The sequence below is a fragment of the Sinocyclocheilus grahami genome, unplaced genomic scaffold, assembly GCF_001515645.1.
Source record: "Sinocyclocheilus grahami isolate Dianchi unplaced genomic scaffold, SAMN03320097.WGS_v1.1 scaffold755.1, whole genome shotgun sequence".
NCBI lineage: Eukaryota > Metazoa > Chordata > Actinopteri > Cypriniformes > Cyprinidae > Sinocyclocheilus > Sinocyclocheilus grahami.
The window spans coordinates 667,133-686,726 of record NW_015505934.1 but is presented as its reverse complement, the minus strand read 5'-3'; the positions used below and the strand labels follow the sequence as shown (position 1 = coordinate 686,726).

The 19,594-nt window shown below is 39.7% G+C and overlaps 1 protein-coding gene across 2 annotated transcripts in view; it reads right to left on the bottom strand.

Annotated features, from left to right (window-relative positions):
• Window positions 1-582: 582 nt before the first annotated feature.
• The window catches only part of LOC107561060 (junctional adhesion molecule C-like), a 48,801-nt gene continuing 29,789 nt past the window's right edge, over window positions 583-19,594 (bottom strand). For both annotated transcript variants that reach the window (XM_016245400.1, XM_016245401.1), the window contains exons 2-9: window positions 9,379-9,447; window positions 9,159-9,272; window positions 4,061-4,213; window positions 3,447-3,649; window positions 2,188-2,287; window positions 1,983-2,112; window positions 1,248-1,302; window positions 583-1,115 (exon numbers count right to left, since the gene is read on the bottom strand). In XM_016245400.1, the coding sequence (XP_016100886.1) occupies window positions 1,080-1,115; window positions 1,248-1,302; window positions 1,983-2,112; window positions 2,188-2,287; window positions 3,447-3,649; window positions 4,061-4,213; window positions 9,159-9,272; window positions 9,379-9,447 (860 nt within the window). In that variant the 3' untranslated portion in view covers window positions 583-1,079. The remainder of the gene's footprint in view (window positions 1,116-1,247; window positions 1,303-1,982; window positions 2,113-2,187; window positions 2,288-3,446; window positions 3,650-4,060; window positions 4,214-9,158; window positions 9,273-9,378; window positions 9,448-19,594) is intronic.

The window sequence follows — 19,594 nt, the reverse complement described above, 5'->3', positions numbered from 1 at the left end:
ACTTAAAATCAAGGATACGCAGCTCTGGTCTTTCAAAATATTCTCCAGCTTTTTTGCTGGCGTTTTTCTGAAGATACTCACTGTCTAAGACTATCTACAAACATGAACATGGAACGTCCTTTCACTATTAACATGAAATCCCAGCAGTATAGTAAGTACATAAGACCTTTGATTGAAGCCAGTGTTGCTGGATATACAATTGAAAGGATTTGAAATCTGAATGGAAAATAGAACATCCACACGTCAAGTGGTCTGGTACATTGTTTGTTTGTTGAATGAGTAAAACAGAGGATGTGAAGTTGGTGGAAATGGTTTCTTTCACAACCAAATTAGTCACAAAAAAAAAAAAGGTACTGGCTTCCAGGTTAGTATTTTACAAATATTTAAAAAAGTAAAACAATTTTTTTTCTGTAGGCATCTGAAAATATATTCCATCAAAAATAGTCTGACAAATTTACCTAGTACAAAATAAATGTTTTAAAAATGACAGAAGAGTTTGAGGAAAACGGTTTCTTGCTGTATATTGGGTTCTACTGAAATTTTACAAAAAAGGGGCTGTAAAAGTTAAAGAAACAGAGGATGTGAAGTTGGTGGAAATGGTTTCTTTCACAACCAAATTAGTCAAAAAAAAAAAAAGGTACTGGCTTCCAGGTTAGTATTTTACAAATATTTAAAAAAGTAAAACAATTTTTTTTCTGTAGGCATCTGAAAATATATTCCATCAAAAATAGTCTGACAAATTTACCTAGTACAAAATAAATGTTTTAAAAATGACAGAAGAGTTTGAGGAAAACGGTTTCTTGCTGTATATTGGGTTCTACTGAAATTTTACAAAAAAGGGGCTGTAAAAGTTAAAACAAGTAACATCTAGTGTCTTTAAACAGTGATCAGACATGATTATTTGTCACCTTTGGCAAATACAAATTGTGTTGTTGCAGCTGTGCCGTAAAGCGAGGCACGTGCAATGGCAGCTCCAACGTCGATGTCCTCATTTGGGGATTTGTGTCTCTGCGAGGTATAATAGCGCCAGTAACTTTCAACGTAATTCTGCATCTCTTCCATCACCCGTCTTCCTCCTCTCAGATGACAAATGAGGATTTGTGTCGGAAATCCCCCTGAAAGAGAGAAGATTGAGTAAAGGTGGTTTAACTGATTCCCTGTCTTAAACTGCTAGACTTTCCAGGAGATTTCTTAAGCTCTTGGAAGCCTTAATAAAAAAAAAATAACATCTCTTTATTTTCCTATACCTCATCCTCTGTTCTGACATAGTCCACTCCATCTCCTTTTGCTGGAGTTTTGTAACTGAGGAGAAAAAATATTAACTGTCAGTTTCACATTTGAAAAACATTTTAAGCCGACAGTCACCACTATATCATATATTTGTATTTATTAAAACCGGATTTATTTCAGATATCTGAACATACTACATGTGATGTTAAGACTGAGCTGGAAACTTTCAGGAGCTCCTTGGGTGATGAAATGGAAAAAAGCCATAAAACAGTGAGTCAAAACTGCTCTGGGACAGTGTGACGCAGGCCATGTCCAGACGTACACGGGTATTTTTATAAACTGAGTTTTTCCTTCCGTTTTAAAAAAAAATCTCCGTCCACATGAAAACGCAAATGCATGCTATGAAGCACTGTCAAGAGCATGCCAAACCAACAGGTGGCGATATAATCTCAACCGTAAAGCCATGTTGGCCAATCAGAAGCCTGAAAAAGTTTCCAGTAGGCGGAGATAACAGCGCAGGCTCCGACGTCACAAGACAAAAACTCTGGTTTCGCTGTCTACACGATAACACTGCAACCGGAGTTCTTCACCCTGGCAGGCGTTTTCAAAGATGTTCGGTTTCAGTGACCTGGTGCTGTGTTTGCGTGTGGACGAACGGCCAAACCGCGTAGAAAAAACTGCGGTTTTAAACATAACCGCGTTCGTGTGGACATGGCCTCAGATGGAAGTTGCTGTCAATGTCGTGTGCTTACTTGTTTCCCGTCTGCTTCTGGCTGGTGAAGTAGCCACGTTTATAGGCACAGAAGATGCCCACTGTTATACACAGAAGGACTGTCACCACAACCACTACACCCAGGATGATTCCAGCAATGTTCATGTCATCTACAAAAAAAGGCACAGCGTGAGATCATGGCTTTGCGGGGTGTCCACATGTGAAAAGGCAATCAAGATACGTACAAACTTCCATCATCTGTGGTCCACATTCGGAGAACCCAGCCTCATTCCTGGCTCTGCAGTAGTATTCTCCAGCGTCCTCCTTCCTTACCGCACTGAATTTCTGAAGATCATAATAACAGTGATTTAAGTTGACATATCATTTTGCATAAAGATTGGGCACAGTCATTTTTTTTTAAAATAAATTACTATTTTTATTTTGGCAAGGATGCATTAAATTAATAAAAAAAAAGTAAAACACATTTATAATGTTATAATAGCAATTTTAAATAATAGTTGTATTTGTATTTGTATCAAATAATAATTACATACCTATTCATCACGGTTTCTAGAAAAAAATATATAAGCAGTACAACAGATATTTATTGAGCAGCAAATCCGCATATTAGAATAATATCTGTAGGATCTGGAGTAACGGTTGTTTACATTTAAAAATATATTACAATTGAAAACAGTATTTTAAATTGTAATAACATTTTACTGTATTTTTGATCAAATAAATGCAGCCTTTGTATGCATAAGTGACTTCTTTAAAAAAAATCCTTAAAAATTACATTAAAATTCAACTGCAAACTTTTGAACTGTAGTGTATTTGTGTTTCTAAGCAGCAGTGGTAATCTGTCAACAACATACTGAATGGTTAACGATGTTTTTTGTTTCATCAGTGAAGATTAAACAAAAAAAGTGTATTTTAGAAATAATTTAATTATTTTAATTAAATTAAAATCATGTTATCTGTTGGCTAAAATATGACAAAAAATAAAAACACTGTAAGATATTAACAATAAACTAACAATGTTTTACATGGACTAAACATTTTAAATTAATACACTTAATAATTGAATATTTGGTTTACTTTTGAACTCTTACATCAACTAAAAATTTTTTTAGTCACATAAAATTAGATGCCAAAAGACCAAAAAAACAACAACTGAATCCTAGAAGCATCTTTCTGACTTTGGTGCGCATGTTATAAAAGTAACACAGGTGTTGAATGAGGCTCTGGCAGATCTTAAAGGACACACAGTAAACTCTTCAGAGGTTGTCTCCTTAGGGGGAAGTGGCTGTACTGCAGCGCTGTTCAAACTTTAAAAAGTGGTGTGAAGGTTGATGAGGGCATAGAGTACAAATGGCGGAGAATGGCACTCTGGAATGCGCAAATGAGGGCAGCAGATTCCCTTCATGGCTGAGCTCATCGCACATCAACTGGCTCCCCAAAAATATCCCTATGCCTACCCCATCGCCTCTTTTTTCAAACTCACCAGAGTGCCCATCTCTCCGTTCAGGGTGTAAGTGGAGTTGAAGAACTTTGGGCTGCCCTTGGGATCCTCCGGGATTTCCTCCTTGTTGCGGAACCACTGGTAATGGGACTTCGGGTAGCCCTCATCCTCCAAGCAATGCAGCTCTGCTGGTTTGCCAACCGGGACAGACTTGGGTATGGAGCATCTGGGCACGATGGGCTTCACTGTATGGCACACAAGAAAATCATCTTAATGTAACTGCACAGACAATAGCATCCTCACACACATGCACCTTAGTGACTCTTGACTGCAAGCATCCTGGCCAACTGAACATGCTGCTCTTTCCCCTTTTAGACCCCTGATTAAACTCAGATGCAGTTTCAGAGGTTTCCTCATATAGCCCTAAACACGCCCTGTAGAGTTAGAGCTGCAAGCATCCTCAAATGTGCACCAAGGGTGGGTGCGTTGGCTCGCCGCTCCATCTCATGTTACATCGAGGCAGTTGGGAAGTACTAACAATGCTACGTCTACAGCAAATTCAAATTCAAAATTCCTCTCAAAAGTATGTATACTAAAGACCTGTTTCAGCAAAAGGCAATCAATTGATGTAGAATTATTTGAGTGGAACCACTCACCTCTTACAGTGAGTGATATTAAAATCTCATCAAAGGATTTCTGGTCATTTGGGGCAGTGACTTCACAGCGGTAATCAGCAGTGTCAGCTCTTGTTGCGTTGAGAATGACCAAGGTCGCAGGTTCTCGAATTTTTGCTCTCTTTTCCAAGTCACCTGGAACAAAAATAAAACAAGTGAGAAGATACATAGTTGGCTGAAACAGGTGAAGCTGTTCCCACTGATACAAAGTGGTGTTCATTAAATATGGGACTTAAATTATGCTCCAAAATTCCTGTTAAACACTGATAGAATGTGAGAAAACACTTCAAAATAGATTTAAATTTATTAACACTGGCTAAATGAACTAAAAACTTTAACATTTTAAAATAAGTTTCAATTTAGATAACATTTATAGTAACAGTTAAACAGTTAATAGCTAACCTGAACTAACAATGAACAATACAACATTAATTAAATCTAGGTTAATGTTCATTTATAATAACAATTATATCATATTAATAATTTATAATGTAATAAATACTATATTATTCACTGTCATAATTTTTAACCCTAAGTGTTAATTTATTAGTATATATACAAATGAACATTAACTTAAAAATAATACACTGTAAAGGTATTGTTCATCATTATTTGTTCAAGTTAAAAATTGCATTAACTGTTAAACTGTTATGTTGACAAACTGAAATGTATTGTTTAGTTTCACCATATTTTTACGACATTAATCTGGGTTAATGTAAAAATATATAATTTTTTATTGTTCATTTATATTTATTTATAGTACTGTTAATTTATATTCCATTGAAATATTTAAAAATGTTCTGGCATACACTTCTGTTCAAAAGTTTAGAGTCAGTAAGACATTTTTTTGGAGAGAAATTAATACTTTTATTCAGCACTTCAGCATTAAATTGATCAAAAGTGACAGTAAAAACATTTTTAATGTTACAAAAAAATATTTCAAATAAATCATCTCCAGGTTACATATGTAACCATGGTTCCCCAAAGGGAACAAGACGCTGCGTCGGAGAACGCTTTGGGAATGCATTTCAGCGTGACCGGCTCTGAATCATATGTGTAATCAGTCCAATGGAAGGGCGAGACGTCATAGGCGGGCCTCGGCCCCTGCCTCGACAGGATGTCTGCTCCCATATTCAGAAGCCCAGGAATATGTACTGCTCTCAATGAAAGGATTTTTCCCTGGGACCACACAAGAATCTGGTGTGCCAGCTTCTATAAGGGGCACGAATGCAGACCTCCCTGGTGGTTGATATAAGAGACCACCGCTGTGTTGTCAGTGCGCACCAACACATGACGATCTCTCAGGTCCGGGAGGAAGTGCTTCAAAGCTTGAAACACAGCCAGCATCTCCAGACAGTTGATGTGCCACGTGAGATGGCGACCACTCCACAGACCACGAGCAGGGTGGCCACTCATGACCGCACCCCAATCGGTGAGGGACGCATCTGTCGCTAGCGTTACGCGGCGACAAGGAGCTCCCAACACCGGGCCCTGAGACAAGAACCAAGGTTTCCTCCACATGTCCAAGACAAGTAGGCATCGTCGCGTGACTTTGATCATGCAAAGTGGGTTTCCCTTCGGGGAGAACCCCTTGGTCTTGAGCCACCAATGTAGGGGTCTCATGTACAGCAGACCAAAAGGTATCACATTGGACGCAGCTGCCATCAGACCCAGCAGTTTCTGAAACTGCTTGACAGTGAGTGACTGGCCTTCTCTGACTCTCGCGACTGCAGTGAGGATCGACTCGATCAGAGCAGGGGACAATTGTGCCAAATCCCACACCATGCCCAGATAAGTGGTCCTCTGTAATGGAGAAAGCACACTTTTCTTGGCGTTTCCAAACTTTCCCATATGGGCGAGAGCGACATCTCGATGTCGAACCACCGTCTGATCTGATTGAGCTAGAATCAACCAATCGTCAATATAATTTAGTATGCGGATGCCCTGTAGTCGCAGTGGAGCTAGAGCAGCATCCACACACTTTGTGAAAGTGCGGGGTGAAAGTGCTAGGCCGAAAGGAAGAACTCGATATTGGTAAGCTTCGCCCCTGAAAGCAAACCTCAGGAACTTCCTGTGAGTGGGAAGGATGGAGACATGGAAGTAAGCATCTTTTAGATCTATCGTGATGATCTGAGACACGACCTGCTTGATAGTGAGCATCTTGAACTTCAGTCGCATGACTGAGCGGTTTAACTGACGCAGATCTAAAATGGGACGCAACCCTCCATCCTTCTGTGGAACGATGACGTACCGGCTGTAGAACCCGGACTCTCTGTCGTGAGGAGGGACCACCTCGATGGCCTCCTTCCTCAAGGGGGTGTTTACTTCCTGTTCCAATCAGAGCCTGCTCAGGGCCCACCAATGTGGGAAAGACCCCGTTGAATGGTGGCGGCGGAGTGATGAACTGAATGCAATAACCTTTTTCTACAGCCTGCAGGACCCAACAAGACACATTTGGCAGTAGTTTCCACGCTGCTAAATAGCCTACTAAGGGAACCAGTCTCTCGAGACTGGTCTCTGATGTACTTGGAGCTGCTAGCTCGGTGCCCTGAAGTGGAGGACTGGCAGGAGACAAACTAACTGCTCTAGAGACCCCCGAGGGGGTGGCGAGCATCTCAGCTCCGCTACGTTTCCGAGTTCCGACACTGAGATGTGTGCTTGCTGGAGACTGCTGCGCCCTGGAACTCTGGCAGGGTTAGCAGACTGATCTCCTGAGGGCTCTGAGGAGAGATGGACACCGTGTAATGCGTGTATCTCTTCCCCAGTAGGGGCCGCCCTCAGTGGTCCTGGGCCATGATAGTCAGGACAGCTTTGTCGAGAGCTTTCTCGACTGAAGCACGACCCTCAGATCGTGCCTCACCTTAGGCTTAGAGCGCCGCCGACCTCGGTCCCGTTGCGGGGGAGTACAAGAGGTGACACTCAACTTTTGAACCTCCCTGTATGAGGAGTTGGTACACGGCCGGGGCTGCTCTCGCCCAGCAGCCCCCAGAGCTAGAGAACGGCGAGGGAAAAACGCCGCCTGTTTACGAGCCTCCTGGTATCTGTCAACGATGGAGTTGACGGCATCGCCGAACAGACCAGAAGGCGCAAGCGCGGCGTCCATGAGGAATGTCTCTCCGCTGCCACCCAGAGCTGCCATGGACTGCCCAATGGCACGGGCGGTCTACTTGGTGGCGTGGAGAGATAAATCAGCGGTTCTCCTTAGTTCTGAAATATCATTTCACTTTAACTTCTTCACCTTCGTCTAGCTCTTTAAGCAAGTCGGCTTGGTATGCCTGCAACACAGCCATTGTGTGCAGACACACACCAGCCTGACCTGCTGCCGTGTACCCCTTGCCCACCAGCGCTGAAGTGGTTCGCAGAGGCTTGGAGGGCAAGACCGGAGCCTTTAGAGACAATGCCGCATTGGGAGATAGATAGCTCGCGAGCGTCTGTTCTACCCGGGGCATCGATCTATAACCGCGTTCACCCAATCCCACCACATTGCCATAATAATCAGAGGCAGGGATGAATAAGCAGGCCGAGAATGGTTTCGCCCACGACACCTCGGTGTGAAGGTCAGGGGGGAAAGGCAGGCTCCGGCATGGAGGTGGCGGCTTAGTTCACAGAAACCGCTCATCTAATTTACTTTTCTGCGGTTCAGCCTGTTTCTCGGTGGGCCAATCGATGTTTAACTTAGCTACCGCACGAGTAACCACCTCCAACAACTCCTCATACTGGGGTGACTGAGGGGGCGAATCCTCGATGCTCTCCACATCAACCTCCTCGAAGATAGGCGGAGCGCCGAGCCCGCTCCCCGGGGGGAAGAAACCGCAGAATGGGCTTCCGATCCCAGAGAGCGGGCAGACCTGGTGGGTGAGGAATAAGATAGGGACTCGCCCATCTCCATTCCCTCCACCAGATCCATCTGCGAACCCCACGAGTGCAACTGCCGCTCCACCTCGATGGAAGCGGGGCCAGCACCACGAGGAATGCTGGCAAAGGCTCCCTCCTCGAAGAGAGCCTTCCGGGAGCAAAGTGTACGCAGGGGAAGCCGCTCGCAATGCGGGCAGTCGGCTCCCTCGAGAGTCGACTCTACGTGCTTCGCTCCCAAGCAAACCACGCACAGACTGAGTGTATCCCTGCCCATGAAGTAGCGTGGGCAGGGAGGAACACACAATCTATAACGTGATCTGCTTTCGCCCAGACGCTATGTTTTACTCTCAGCCTTTTTTGACATATTTGGAGCTTAAATGTTGCTGATTGTGCTTACTTTGACAGACAACAGTAAATAAGACTCACAGAACATAAAATGCGACTGACACACACACACACAGAGCGCTTGCTGAATGACAGATAGCTGACACCGGTTCCACCTCACGTGCTTTTATAGCTTCCTGGTCACTACGTCACCCGTCTATGACGTCTCGCCCTTCCATTGGACTGATTACACATACAGGTGCATCTCAATAAATTAGAATGTAGTGGAAAAGTTACTGAAATAAATTAACTTTTCCACGACATTCTAATTTATTGAGATGCACCTGTATGATTCAGAGCCGGTCACGCGGAAAGGCGTTCCCAAAGCGTTCTCCGACGCAGCTCGAGTTCCTGAAGGGGAAGCTATTCTTTAGAACTTTCTATTCATCGATAAAAAAACCCTGAAAAAAATACCACTGTATCCACAAAAATATTAAGCAGCACAACTTTTTTCAATTTTGATAATATTAAGAAATGTTTCTTGAGCACCAAATCAGCATATTAGATTCCCTTCTGTAGGATCATGTTACACTGAAGACTGGAGTAATGATGCTGAAGATAAAAAGCAGTGATTTTAAATTGTAATAATATTTCACAACATTACAATTTTTACTGTACTTTCAATCAAATAAGTGCATCAGAGTTTAAAAAAAATCCCAAACTTTGAACAGTAGTGTATGCAGAAATTAACATTAACAAACATTATTAAATGATGTAGAAATGTACTGGTATTTCATGTAAAATATTGCATTAATAGAATGTTAGAAACCTTATTATAAAGTATTAGTCAATGTGTTGTACGGCACAGTGTTCAGTATGTGTTGAATGTAGTATAGCTTACCTGCTATTTCTTTATCGAAATATACATAACTGGGCTCTCCCATCTTAATTTTCTTCCATTCTATTCTGGGATTAGTAGTGGAGATTGACTCTATCATGCAGGACAGCTCGATCGCTGCATGGGGAGAGAAAACAAAAGAGCTTGTGAGCAGTTCCAGTGGCCAGTTTAATGTTCGAATCAGCAGCTAAAGACTGCTGGAGAACAAATTACTCAGCCTTACATTCAAACTCATTGACCCATGGTTTAGGATTCGTCGTCTTGAGGATGACTGCCAAGGTGCTGATGTAGCCTGCAACGAGAAGACAGACAAAAAAAAATCAGTTTTATGTTGAATTAACAACTTGAAATTTCAGGGGTGTCGTTACGGCCTAAACCACACGTGATATTGGTACCACTGTACTACTCTAAAGATTTCTGAAACTCAATTAACATTCGATCCCAGCGGCCAAACCCTCCACCCTGACAGCACACATTCTTCGCATCACTGTGAGCTGTGAACGGATATGTTACCAGCCATTTTTAGTTTCACTCTCACAACAAACATCACTGATGTAAAAGCGTCCCACCGCAAATAATTGTGTAGACTGACAAGCAGTCGCCGTTCTGTTATGAATAACAGCTGACTGCTTTAAAGTGAAGGCCAGAAGGCTCGCTAATTTCATGTAGTCGCTAATAAACATGCTAAATCAAAAAGGTCAACTGTGAAGTTCATACTAATTTTAGAAATTTGTGTCTCTTCATTTTTTGTCCAACATCATGAAAATGTTTAAAAGAATTCAGAACGTGACCTATACATCTCATCACTTTCTCTACCGCTTTAAAGGGTTAAAGGCTCATTCCCTATGAAAAGTTGGTTGGTTAACAGCATTTTAGCATTTAGGTCCATCACGGATAAGCAATTGAACACCTACTGTATGTCTGTGGTATTTTTGTGTCATAATCATCCATATAAATATCAAAAACATTTTTTATTTTCTGAAAGAGCATATATTCAGGGCACTGGAATTTTAATGGACATCTGATTGCTAGGGATAATTTTTATGAATCTTTGATGATTGTATTTTGGGCCAAGGCTCTTGAGAATTCATCCATCTAACACAGATCAAGGCTAGTAATACAAAAGACGTGGCTGCAAATTTGACAGGGAAACCACAACAGTGTGTTGCAGTAAAACGTGAGGACAGCATAAAGAAGACTGTTTTTTTCGAAAAAAGAAATACTAATTTTCTTTAACAACCTATTGTTGTTCCTGAATATTAATTATTTTTACAACACAATTGTGTTGTGAATATGAATTTTTATTTACATTTTCATATCAGCAACCAGAGAGCAAATATACTGATGTAATTTTCACAAATCAAAAGTATACATTAGAATAATGGCTCTAGACAATTATCTGAGTGAGTTTCAGGCTGTTTCATGAATCGTTTGAACTGAATCATTAAAAAGAATCAATTAAAACATTCATAAGAGTCATTTATTCTCAAATCAGGACATCACCACTCACACTGTACAGGAAACACTCACACACCCTAGTAAGATCCAGTGTTATTTTGAATAATAATATTATTTATATTGTTATTGTACTGATTCATATTTAGAATTTTTTAAAATATTTTATTGTCATATTTTTAATCATATTTGTAAGCACAGTAGTGACAGTCTGGGGCCCAGCATACACTTGAAGAGCTAAATAACAGATCAATTAAGCATGGTTGAATTAGTGTAAATAGTTTTTAATTCAAAAGCTTTAAGAAGAGGTGTAGATCAGTGCAATAGTGTAATGGGAAAGGATGCAGGATGTGCCAAAAAAAAAAAATACACTACCTCACACACAAACACATCCACATTTACATCTTCTTTTACAATCACATCCAGCCATATGGAGGAAACAAAGGCCACTGGCCACTCTGTGACTAGACTGCTAGGAAGTGGTGACGATGTCTCCCGTCTCCTTTTTCTGCCTGCCACATCCTGTTCTATCATATCATCAAATAGGAGGCTGGTGCTCAGCACTACCAAAACCATAGCTTGTGTCAGTAACGTTCGCCTCCGTACGCCTCACCCAGTGATGTAAGGTCTGTCCTGTCGGGTAAAGTCTCTGTGGTCTGATGCCATTTGAGGAATAATTGAGCCCTCAAACAAGGCAGGTTCTCTATGACCTATATATCCTGACCTCTCTCTTCCTGTTTGGAGAGCACAGCTGGATGAGATATGACAATCCTAGTCAAGCTTTAATCTTCCACTTCTTCCTTTAGAGGCAGAACTGTTGGTTCTCTTTAGTAATCTTAGTGTAATGCCCCGGTAAAATCCTAGGCATTACAGTACTGAATAATATAATATAGGGAGAGAGAGCTTCCTGACTTAGCTTAATTTCCATATCTACATAATGCATCTGCCTGCAGTTAAACTCAATTGATAGAATTTGTGGCACAATGTTTCTAACCACAACATTTTATTTCCACTTATCCTTCTTTTTTATTTTTTAAAAAAGTGTCTAGCTTACAGTGAGGTACTTATAATGGAAGAGAATAGGGCTGTAAACAATAAAATACTCACTGTTTCAATAGTATAGCCACAAGACGTAAACAATATGCATGTTAACATGATTTGTGACCCTGGATCTCAAAACCAGTCTTAAGTCGCTGGGGTATATTTGTAGCAATAGCCAAAAATACATTGTATGGGCAGGGACGCGGGAAGTAGGGGTGCTGAGGGGGCTGCAGCACCCCGTTTTCACATGGTTGCAAATGCAACGGCAAGTTTGTTCATTTAAATTTATTCAGTTTTAGCATTTAATAATTTATTTGTAATGATCTCTGAAATGTAAATTGTAAGTGGGCTATAACAAACCCATGTTTATCTTTATAAACATGATTCATTTTACTTGTGATGTTTTCTATATGGGATTATTAGCCTAATCCTCATGAACACGTGATGCTGGCGAGTGGTATCAGACATGAACTATACAGAATGCGAACAAGATTAACTTTAATACAAGGAGATAATGGTGCAAAAGCGAAAAGCGTCCCAGCAAAAACTTTCCAAAATAGGCATCCAACACCAGCCCCAGCACGAGCACTGACGTAAGTGAACCAGCTCCAGCACGAGCACGGAGACAAGTAAGTCTAGCCCAACCCCCAAGATTGATCAGCTACTATCGATAATTTCAAAAATGTGATATGCAGTTCATATCGATGCACTTGTAGTGCTTTGTGGAGTTGTCAAATGAGGTGATCCCCCCCCCTTCACCCAACACGGACACACACAGCACCCCCAACTGAAAACATCTTCCTGCTCCCCTGTGTATGGGTCAAGTCAAGTCAAGTCACCTTTATTTATATAGCGCTTTTAACAATACAGATTGTGTCAAAGCAACTGAACAGCATTAATTAGGAAAATAGTGTGTCAATAATGCAAAATGACAATAGTAAACACTCATTTTTCAGTTAAAGTTCATCATTGAATTCAGTAATGTCATCATCCAGCTCAGTTCAGTTTAAATAGTATCTTTGCAATCATTTGCAATCAAGTCAATGATATCGCTGGAAATGAAGTGTCCCCAACTAAGCAAGCCAGAGGCGACAGCGGCAAGGAACCAAAACTCCATCGGTGACAGAATGGAGAAAAAACCTTGGGAGAAACCAGGCTCAGTCGGGGGGCCAGTTCTCCTCTGACCAGACGAACCAGCAGTTCAATTCCAGGCTGCAGCAAAGTTACATTAAAATCAATGTCAAAATTATTGATTTTTCTTTTATGCCAAAAACCATTAGGATATTAAGTAAAGATCATGTTCCATGCAGATATTTTGCAAATTTCCTACTGTAAATATATCAAAACGTAATTTTTGATTAGTAATATGTATTGCTAAGAACATCATTTGGACAACTTTAAAGGCGATTTTCTCAATATTTAGATTTTTTTAAACCCTCAGATTCCAGATTTTCAAATAGTTGTATCTCGGCCAAATATTGTCGTATCCTAACAACCATACATCACTGGAAAGCTTATTTATTCAGCTTTCAGATGATGTATAAATCTTGGATTTTCTAAAATTTCGGAAAAATTGACCCTTATTTTTTGTGGTCCAGGGTCACATTTGATTGTGAAAAAAATGCTTACAAACCTAAAACTTTCTTAACATGACCATGTAACACCCTGATCTCAAAAATCCTGAAAAACACAAAAAAATCTGTAAAATTATGATTTAAACTGCTTTACAGCAGAAGTTTTAACAAAAAAAGTAGCATACTTATCCAACATACTTGGGCTTGGTTTTTGAAAGAAGTCTTATACTCACCAAAGCTGCATTTATGTGATCAAAATACAGAAAAAAAATATATAAATTAAACTTAAAAAAAAAAAACTTTACTTAATATTGTGAAATATTATTGCAATTTCAAATTAACCTTTTCTATTTGAATATTTTTTAAATGTAATTTATTTCTGTGAATGCAAAGCTAAATTTTCAGCAGCCATTACTGCAGTCTTCAGTGTCATGTTCCTTTCTTTGATGATGAACAAAAAGTTAAATAAAATAACAGCATTTACTTGAAACTGAAATCTTCCGTAACATTATAAATGTCTTTACAGTCACTTTTGATCAATTTAATGCATTCTTGATGAATAAAAGTATTAATTTCTTTCTGGAAAAAAAAAACCTTACTAAAAGATATCACCAAACTTTTGAACAATTGTGTAAGTGCTTTTTTTTTTTAAATGATAAGTTTCACATTTCTGCTCTTAAATTATCCCCCCCTTTTCTTTTTTTTAAAGAAAACATGGACAAGTACAAATTTATTTTTTGCAGTAATCAACACCATGCATGGAACCTGGAATACTTCTTTAAAACCACACGAATGGACCACCAAAAACTCAAAAATTGCACTATGGTGAGAAAGGTCAACGAAGGGGTCACCCTATTTATGGAGGCCATTTTCTAATCCTGGCATCAACACCTAACTCAGCATGACGGTCTATGAAGAAACATTACACCACAGAGAAATGAGTTACATGGCCAGAATCATGGGGATGTTTGGACAGCCTCCACATCGCAGCATTTAAACCCCACCACACCCTGCAACCGGCGTGCAGAAAAGCTGAAACACATTCTGCTCCGATGCAGCCTGTCAGAGAGCATTCAACACATGCAGTTTACTCAGCAGTGCATGAAGTGGATAATAGTCCTTGTTATTTTTATTCTGCAGCATTGATTCATTTTGCTGGGGGGAGGAGGTGAGGCTGGTCATTGGCTGAGAAAGAGATGCCCACAGAGCCATTCATTACACATCCTGGGGTCTACGTCACTGGGATTTGATTGGATGTGTGCTCCCTATAAGTTCATCGTATCGTATCCAACTGGAATAGATTCTAAAGCTTGAGGAGTGATATCACATAGAAAGTCACACTCGGGCTCTGCCCCCGCAGCTTTAAAATGATCTGCATGTTTGTAGCCCTGAACAATTCATGATGTGCAAGAGGTTACAAATCCTCCTCCACTGACACATGGATAACTGTACAGCAATATTCCCAGTGTGACTTCGTAGAGGAGTGTGTTTCTTACACTACACCCTCCGAACCTGTACGAACACTTGTGTAGATGCATGATATAAACTTGAGTGTTGAATTTCTAAACCATTGAGAAATAACAAAGGAGACAATGTGTTTTAAAATCACATTTCTTCTCATGGGCATTTTGGCATCTGTTTTTGTTTGACGCTGACAGGAGGAATTGAGTCTCTGTTCTGAAATCTATTGGGCTATCTACCACCTACATAGGCAGCTGCCCTCTAAGGGAGCATCTTAATGGACATAGAGCCTCATAGTGACTGATGTGCAACACTTTACATAGGCAGCAACTCCATATTCACACAAATTCAGAGTAAAAGGTTTGAATTATATTTATAATCAACATTTCATCTACCATCTTGGATTTTTTCCCCCCACTGAGCCTGTTGCAGAGCATTATGGGGTGGCATTTTCTATTAAAAGAATACATATGATGCCCAAGTAAAGGTATCAAAGTAGCATAAATTCTTTGTGATTAAGCAAATGTACATACATATACAATAGTCACTTCACTCCAAGCAAGAATATCAGTGACCTCTGCATTCAATATTCTCTAATGAGCATACATTTACAAGGGGAAAATCCCTTGTGAAGATGCAATTCTGTTGAGATAAGGTTCCTTGTGAAGCCAGTCACCTCAGTACCTGACATGGCTGTGTTAAACCCCCTCTACAAATAATCTCCTGCGCAGGACATCCCACCTGCTCCAGGGAAAGTAGCTTAGTTGACCTCTCAAAACTCCTGAAAACAATGGCATCGACAAAAGTGAAGAGGTTTAAGCTTTGAGTCAGTAATGGTGGTTTTTACAGCAGGGGATGGCTCTTACTCTCTTAACGCTGCCTAAATAGATGACCTCAACGGTCTGCATTTTTATCTCCTTTAAACATATTTACATTTAGGTCTGCTATGGTTGTATCTGCATGGGTGTTACAAGTCAGAAAGGCTCAACAAAGACTCTTTTGAATAAGCACATTAGATTATGAAGAGAACATTTTCATTTTTAGAAGTCTGAAGTTGAATATTCAGTTGCTTACAGTCTGAAAACTCCCAAGTTGCTTGAGAAATGACAGTAATAAATTACCTCTTGTTCTGCCCTCAGACTCATCTGTTTCATCCAATCTCAAGTGAAGATATCTAATAATGAAAGCTGAGAGGAAGGTACCTCAGGGAGCTAGACACAGTCATTACATCGGCTGTACATCTTGTTCATTTCTATGTAACACTCATGTTGGATTTATCTGTATTCTCTGGTTTTTATTTAATTGAGAAAAATGATTCTGTAATGTAGCATATTCTCAAAGTCCCATTACTCTAAATGTTGTGAAATGCTAGATTTCTATCATGGAAGAAATGGGTTTGTTTCCCCAAGACTAAAAATAGTAGCATTCAGCAAAGATAAGGCAATCTCCACAACAAAAATACCTCTTATATTCCTTCAGCTGCTGAGCAAATGTCACTAGGCGTCACTTCAAAGTGCAAGTGTAGAACAAGCAGGCATTCCTCTTGCAGTGCACCTCTAATGAAAACACAACACTGACTTGCTTTGGTCTTAGCACGAGGAATGTTCATTGTCTTTGTAAAGACCTTTTTAAGATAATTATTTGACTTTTATATTTCTTAGAGATCTTGTACATAGGAGTGTTCCTGTGTTCAAAAACAAGACGAAGAGCAGGGGAATGAACCAGAATGCAGGGGAATCGAGACAACTTTTTAAAAGTGTGACTATTTTTAATTTGACAGTGTCTTAGAAACACACCACCGGCACCCAAAAGCTTAAGACGTCTGTCAACATATTTGTCCTACTTGTATATATTTGATATATCCCAAAAAATAAGCAAACTAAATATTTAAAAATATCTTTAAAATGTAAATACTAATAATTAGCAATATACATATACTGTAATAAAAGATTTTTTGAAGTTGAAAGTAGAAGATTGTAAAACATTTACATGAAAATAATATTTCAGTTTTTCTACTTCAAAGTTTCATGTTTTCATTGTGTTCAATGTGCCATTTCTTTGTAAATGTGAAATTTACTAGCAATTTTTGAGTGAAAATTGTTTCTACACCATTTTTTCGAGAAGGGTATAACTGCAGCCCAGAGATCTCCAAATGGGGGCAGGAACTCCAAAACAGGTTGGGAGCTCCAAAATAGGGCGTGGCTTCCTTCCATTGACAGGCAGGCGCAATTTTTCCCCCAATCCACTTCAGTGCAAACTCCGCCCCACAGCCGATTCTAAAGATTTTATTGGTTGTGTCAATTAAAGTGTTGATTTCCTACATTATGCTACAAAAAATGCTAACCACTAAACCTACCCCACACCACACCCTAGCCTTAACCAGCGAAATTGACTGCACGGCGGGATTGGCGCTGAATAGCGTGGTAAAGAAAGATGCAGTTCAGGAGATAAACCGTTAATAAGATTATGTGATATGAGATCATTTCGTAACTCCCCAACCGGACCTCACCGGACAATGGCACCTTTTTAGTTACACCCAGCATCACTACCCACTCCTACCCTGCGAATTTTGAGCACCGTTGCTTAGAACAAAGCGATAGAGTGAAATCTTTCCCTTGCGCTTGCTTGCCGGAGAGCTCGTGGGTGATTCCCATTTATATCATTAAGCAGATGTTCAAACTCCAGTCCGAACACCACTGGCCACGAGCTTTGGGCTCTGCTCTCACGGAGAATATTTACTTATATAGCATATTTTATTTTAGATGAACTAGAAACAATGTTACATTTATAAATAAATTAATTGGTTGAAAGAATAATCACTTACAAATACCGCCACCTGGTAGCGTAAAGATGTAACCTGCAAAAAAATTAACTGAAAAATTCCCACTATAACAAATATTTGTTACAATTTACATGTGAAATTTACTAGCAATTTGAGTGAAATTTATTTTTTCAGTGTACACACACACACACACACACACACACACACACACACACACACACATGTATATGTATATATGTGTTATATAATTTCTCTCTTTCTCTCTCTCTCTCGACAGACAGACAGACAGATAGATAGATAAATAGATAGATAGATAGACAGATAGATAGATAGATAAAGACACGTATTATATAAATGCATATACAAATATATTAAAATGACCAAAATAAGTAATTTAAAGATTTTTTTTTAAGAAATTAAAGATGGAAGAAAGCTAGCCTGAAGCATTTTATTTATTTAGATTAGGTAAATCTAGGTAGACTAGACTAGGTTGCACTATTCATTTGCATAACTTCTAAATCTGGTGCTCTGTGACAGTTCACTTTTAGCCAGAGGCTCTGCTCTTTGCATTTGTAATTTTTGCATTCACACGTGGATGCTATAGGCTCTCTTTGAGGTATTTGAGGGCTAGACTCCAGCCGAGCTCCCCTCTGATCTAGCCAGGTCAAAGACTAAGCTTGATTTGAGCCAGTGAGAGAGGGGCAGTGGTGTCACAGAATGCCTGAGTACATGTCACTTTGCTTCAGCATTAGTTACTGCAGGAGGCCCCCTTTCCTTTTGTCCTCCAGCTGACTGGAGTTCACAGGACTGGTGTGCGTATCTCCCATTCCACAGCTCTGTCCTATATCCCTTTATGCCCCTTCTGCATGGCAACAAGCTTCAAATGAGGTGAGATTTTGACAGTCAGGTATGATTTAGTGATGGAAGATCAAAATAACTGAGTATGGCTTTATTTGATTGCATTTGGAAATACTATATTTTGGCACCGTAAAGCAGTACAGGGAAATTAATTTCACAGATATATCATATTAGAAGTACTTTTCACCTCACATTCCAGTCACATGACATAACTGGGCTTGATTAGATCGCGGCTTTTTTCCAATAAAAACAGACCCCTTGTTTAGTGAAACACATCACATGGTTGAAGTCCACATGAACACCAGTCGAAACCTTTGTTTTGTGACACAGCTTCAGGCAGTGGGAGTGAATGAATACTAAATTAATCGGGACAGGCCCTGATGGCAGAACAAAAGCATTCCTGATAGCAACAGTACAAAGGCGGATCACTTTTGAGGGGGACAATTTCACAATTGTTTTAATACAAATATTTGATAAAAATATATAGGCCTATTAAAAAGTTAAGTTCTGTTAAAACTGAATTTACTGTTTTATCATTTAAAACAGTTCAAGTCAAAACATTATATAAAAATACTCGCATTTATAAAATAAAACAATAATGAAATAAAAAAATAACATTTTAAAATAAGAAGAACTATGCACTGGTCATCTTTCCATGATGTTTCTCTGCCTTCGGCCTGAGATGCTTCAGCAACACTTCAACCTTATAAAGGAAAATAAAATAATAAATAATTAATGAAAAATTAAATGAAAAACAAAAACAAAATTAAATAAATCTAAAGTGTGTACAAAATGTGTACAAATCCCCAAACATCAGTAATTCAATATACTTTTTAACATGCATTTTTTATTTTGTTTATAATAAGTATGCATAGGAAAAGCCTTGATGTATCAACTTGATCTGTAAGTGCTTTTCAAGCTATTAAAATGGCCCTGGGGTCTCAGAGACCCCCGCACAGAACATGAGGGTTAAAATGCAGCCTCAATTAACCACCATCACTGAACGTCTCCCAACACAGGTGAGTGATTATTCAGAGGGCAGTTGTACGAAGCAAGACCATGAGTTATTTTCCACAGGGGTGAGAACAGGTTACCGCTGGAGAAGCCTTTGCTATTTATAGCAGCTGTCAACAGCAGGCAGAGACTGCGCAGCATACTAATTGGTTGCAGTGAAAAAAATCCATAGACGCTTATAATGCGTGTATCTGGCAACTCGACTGAGGCTGAGCCCGTGTCCTCAATCACGACTCGCTCAAGGGATGGGGCCA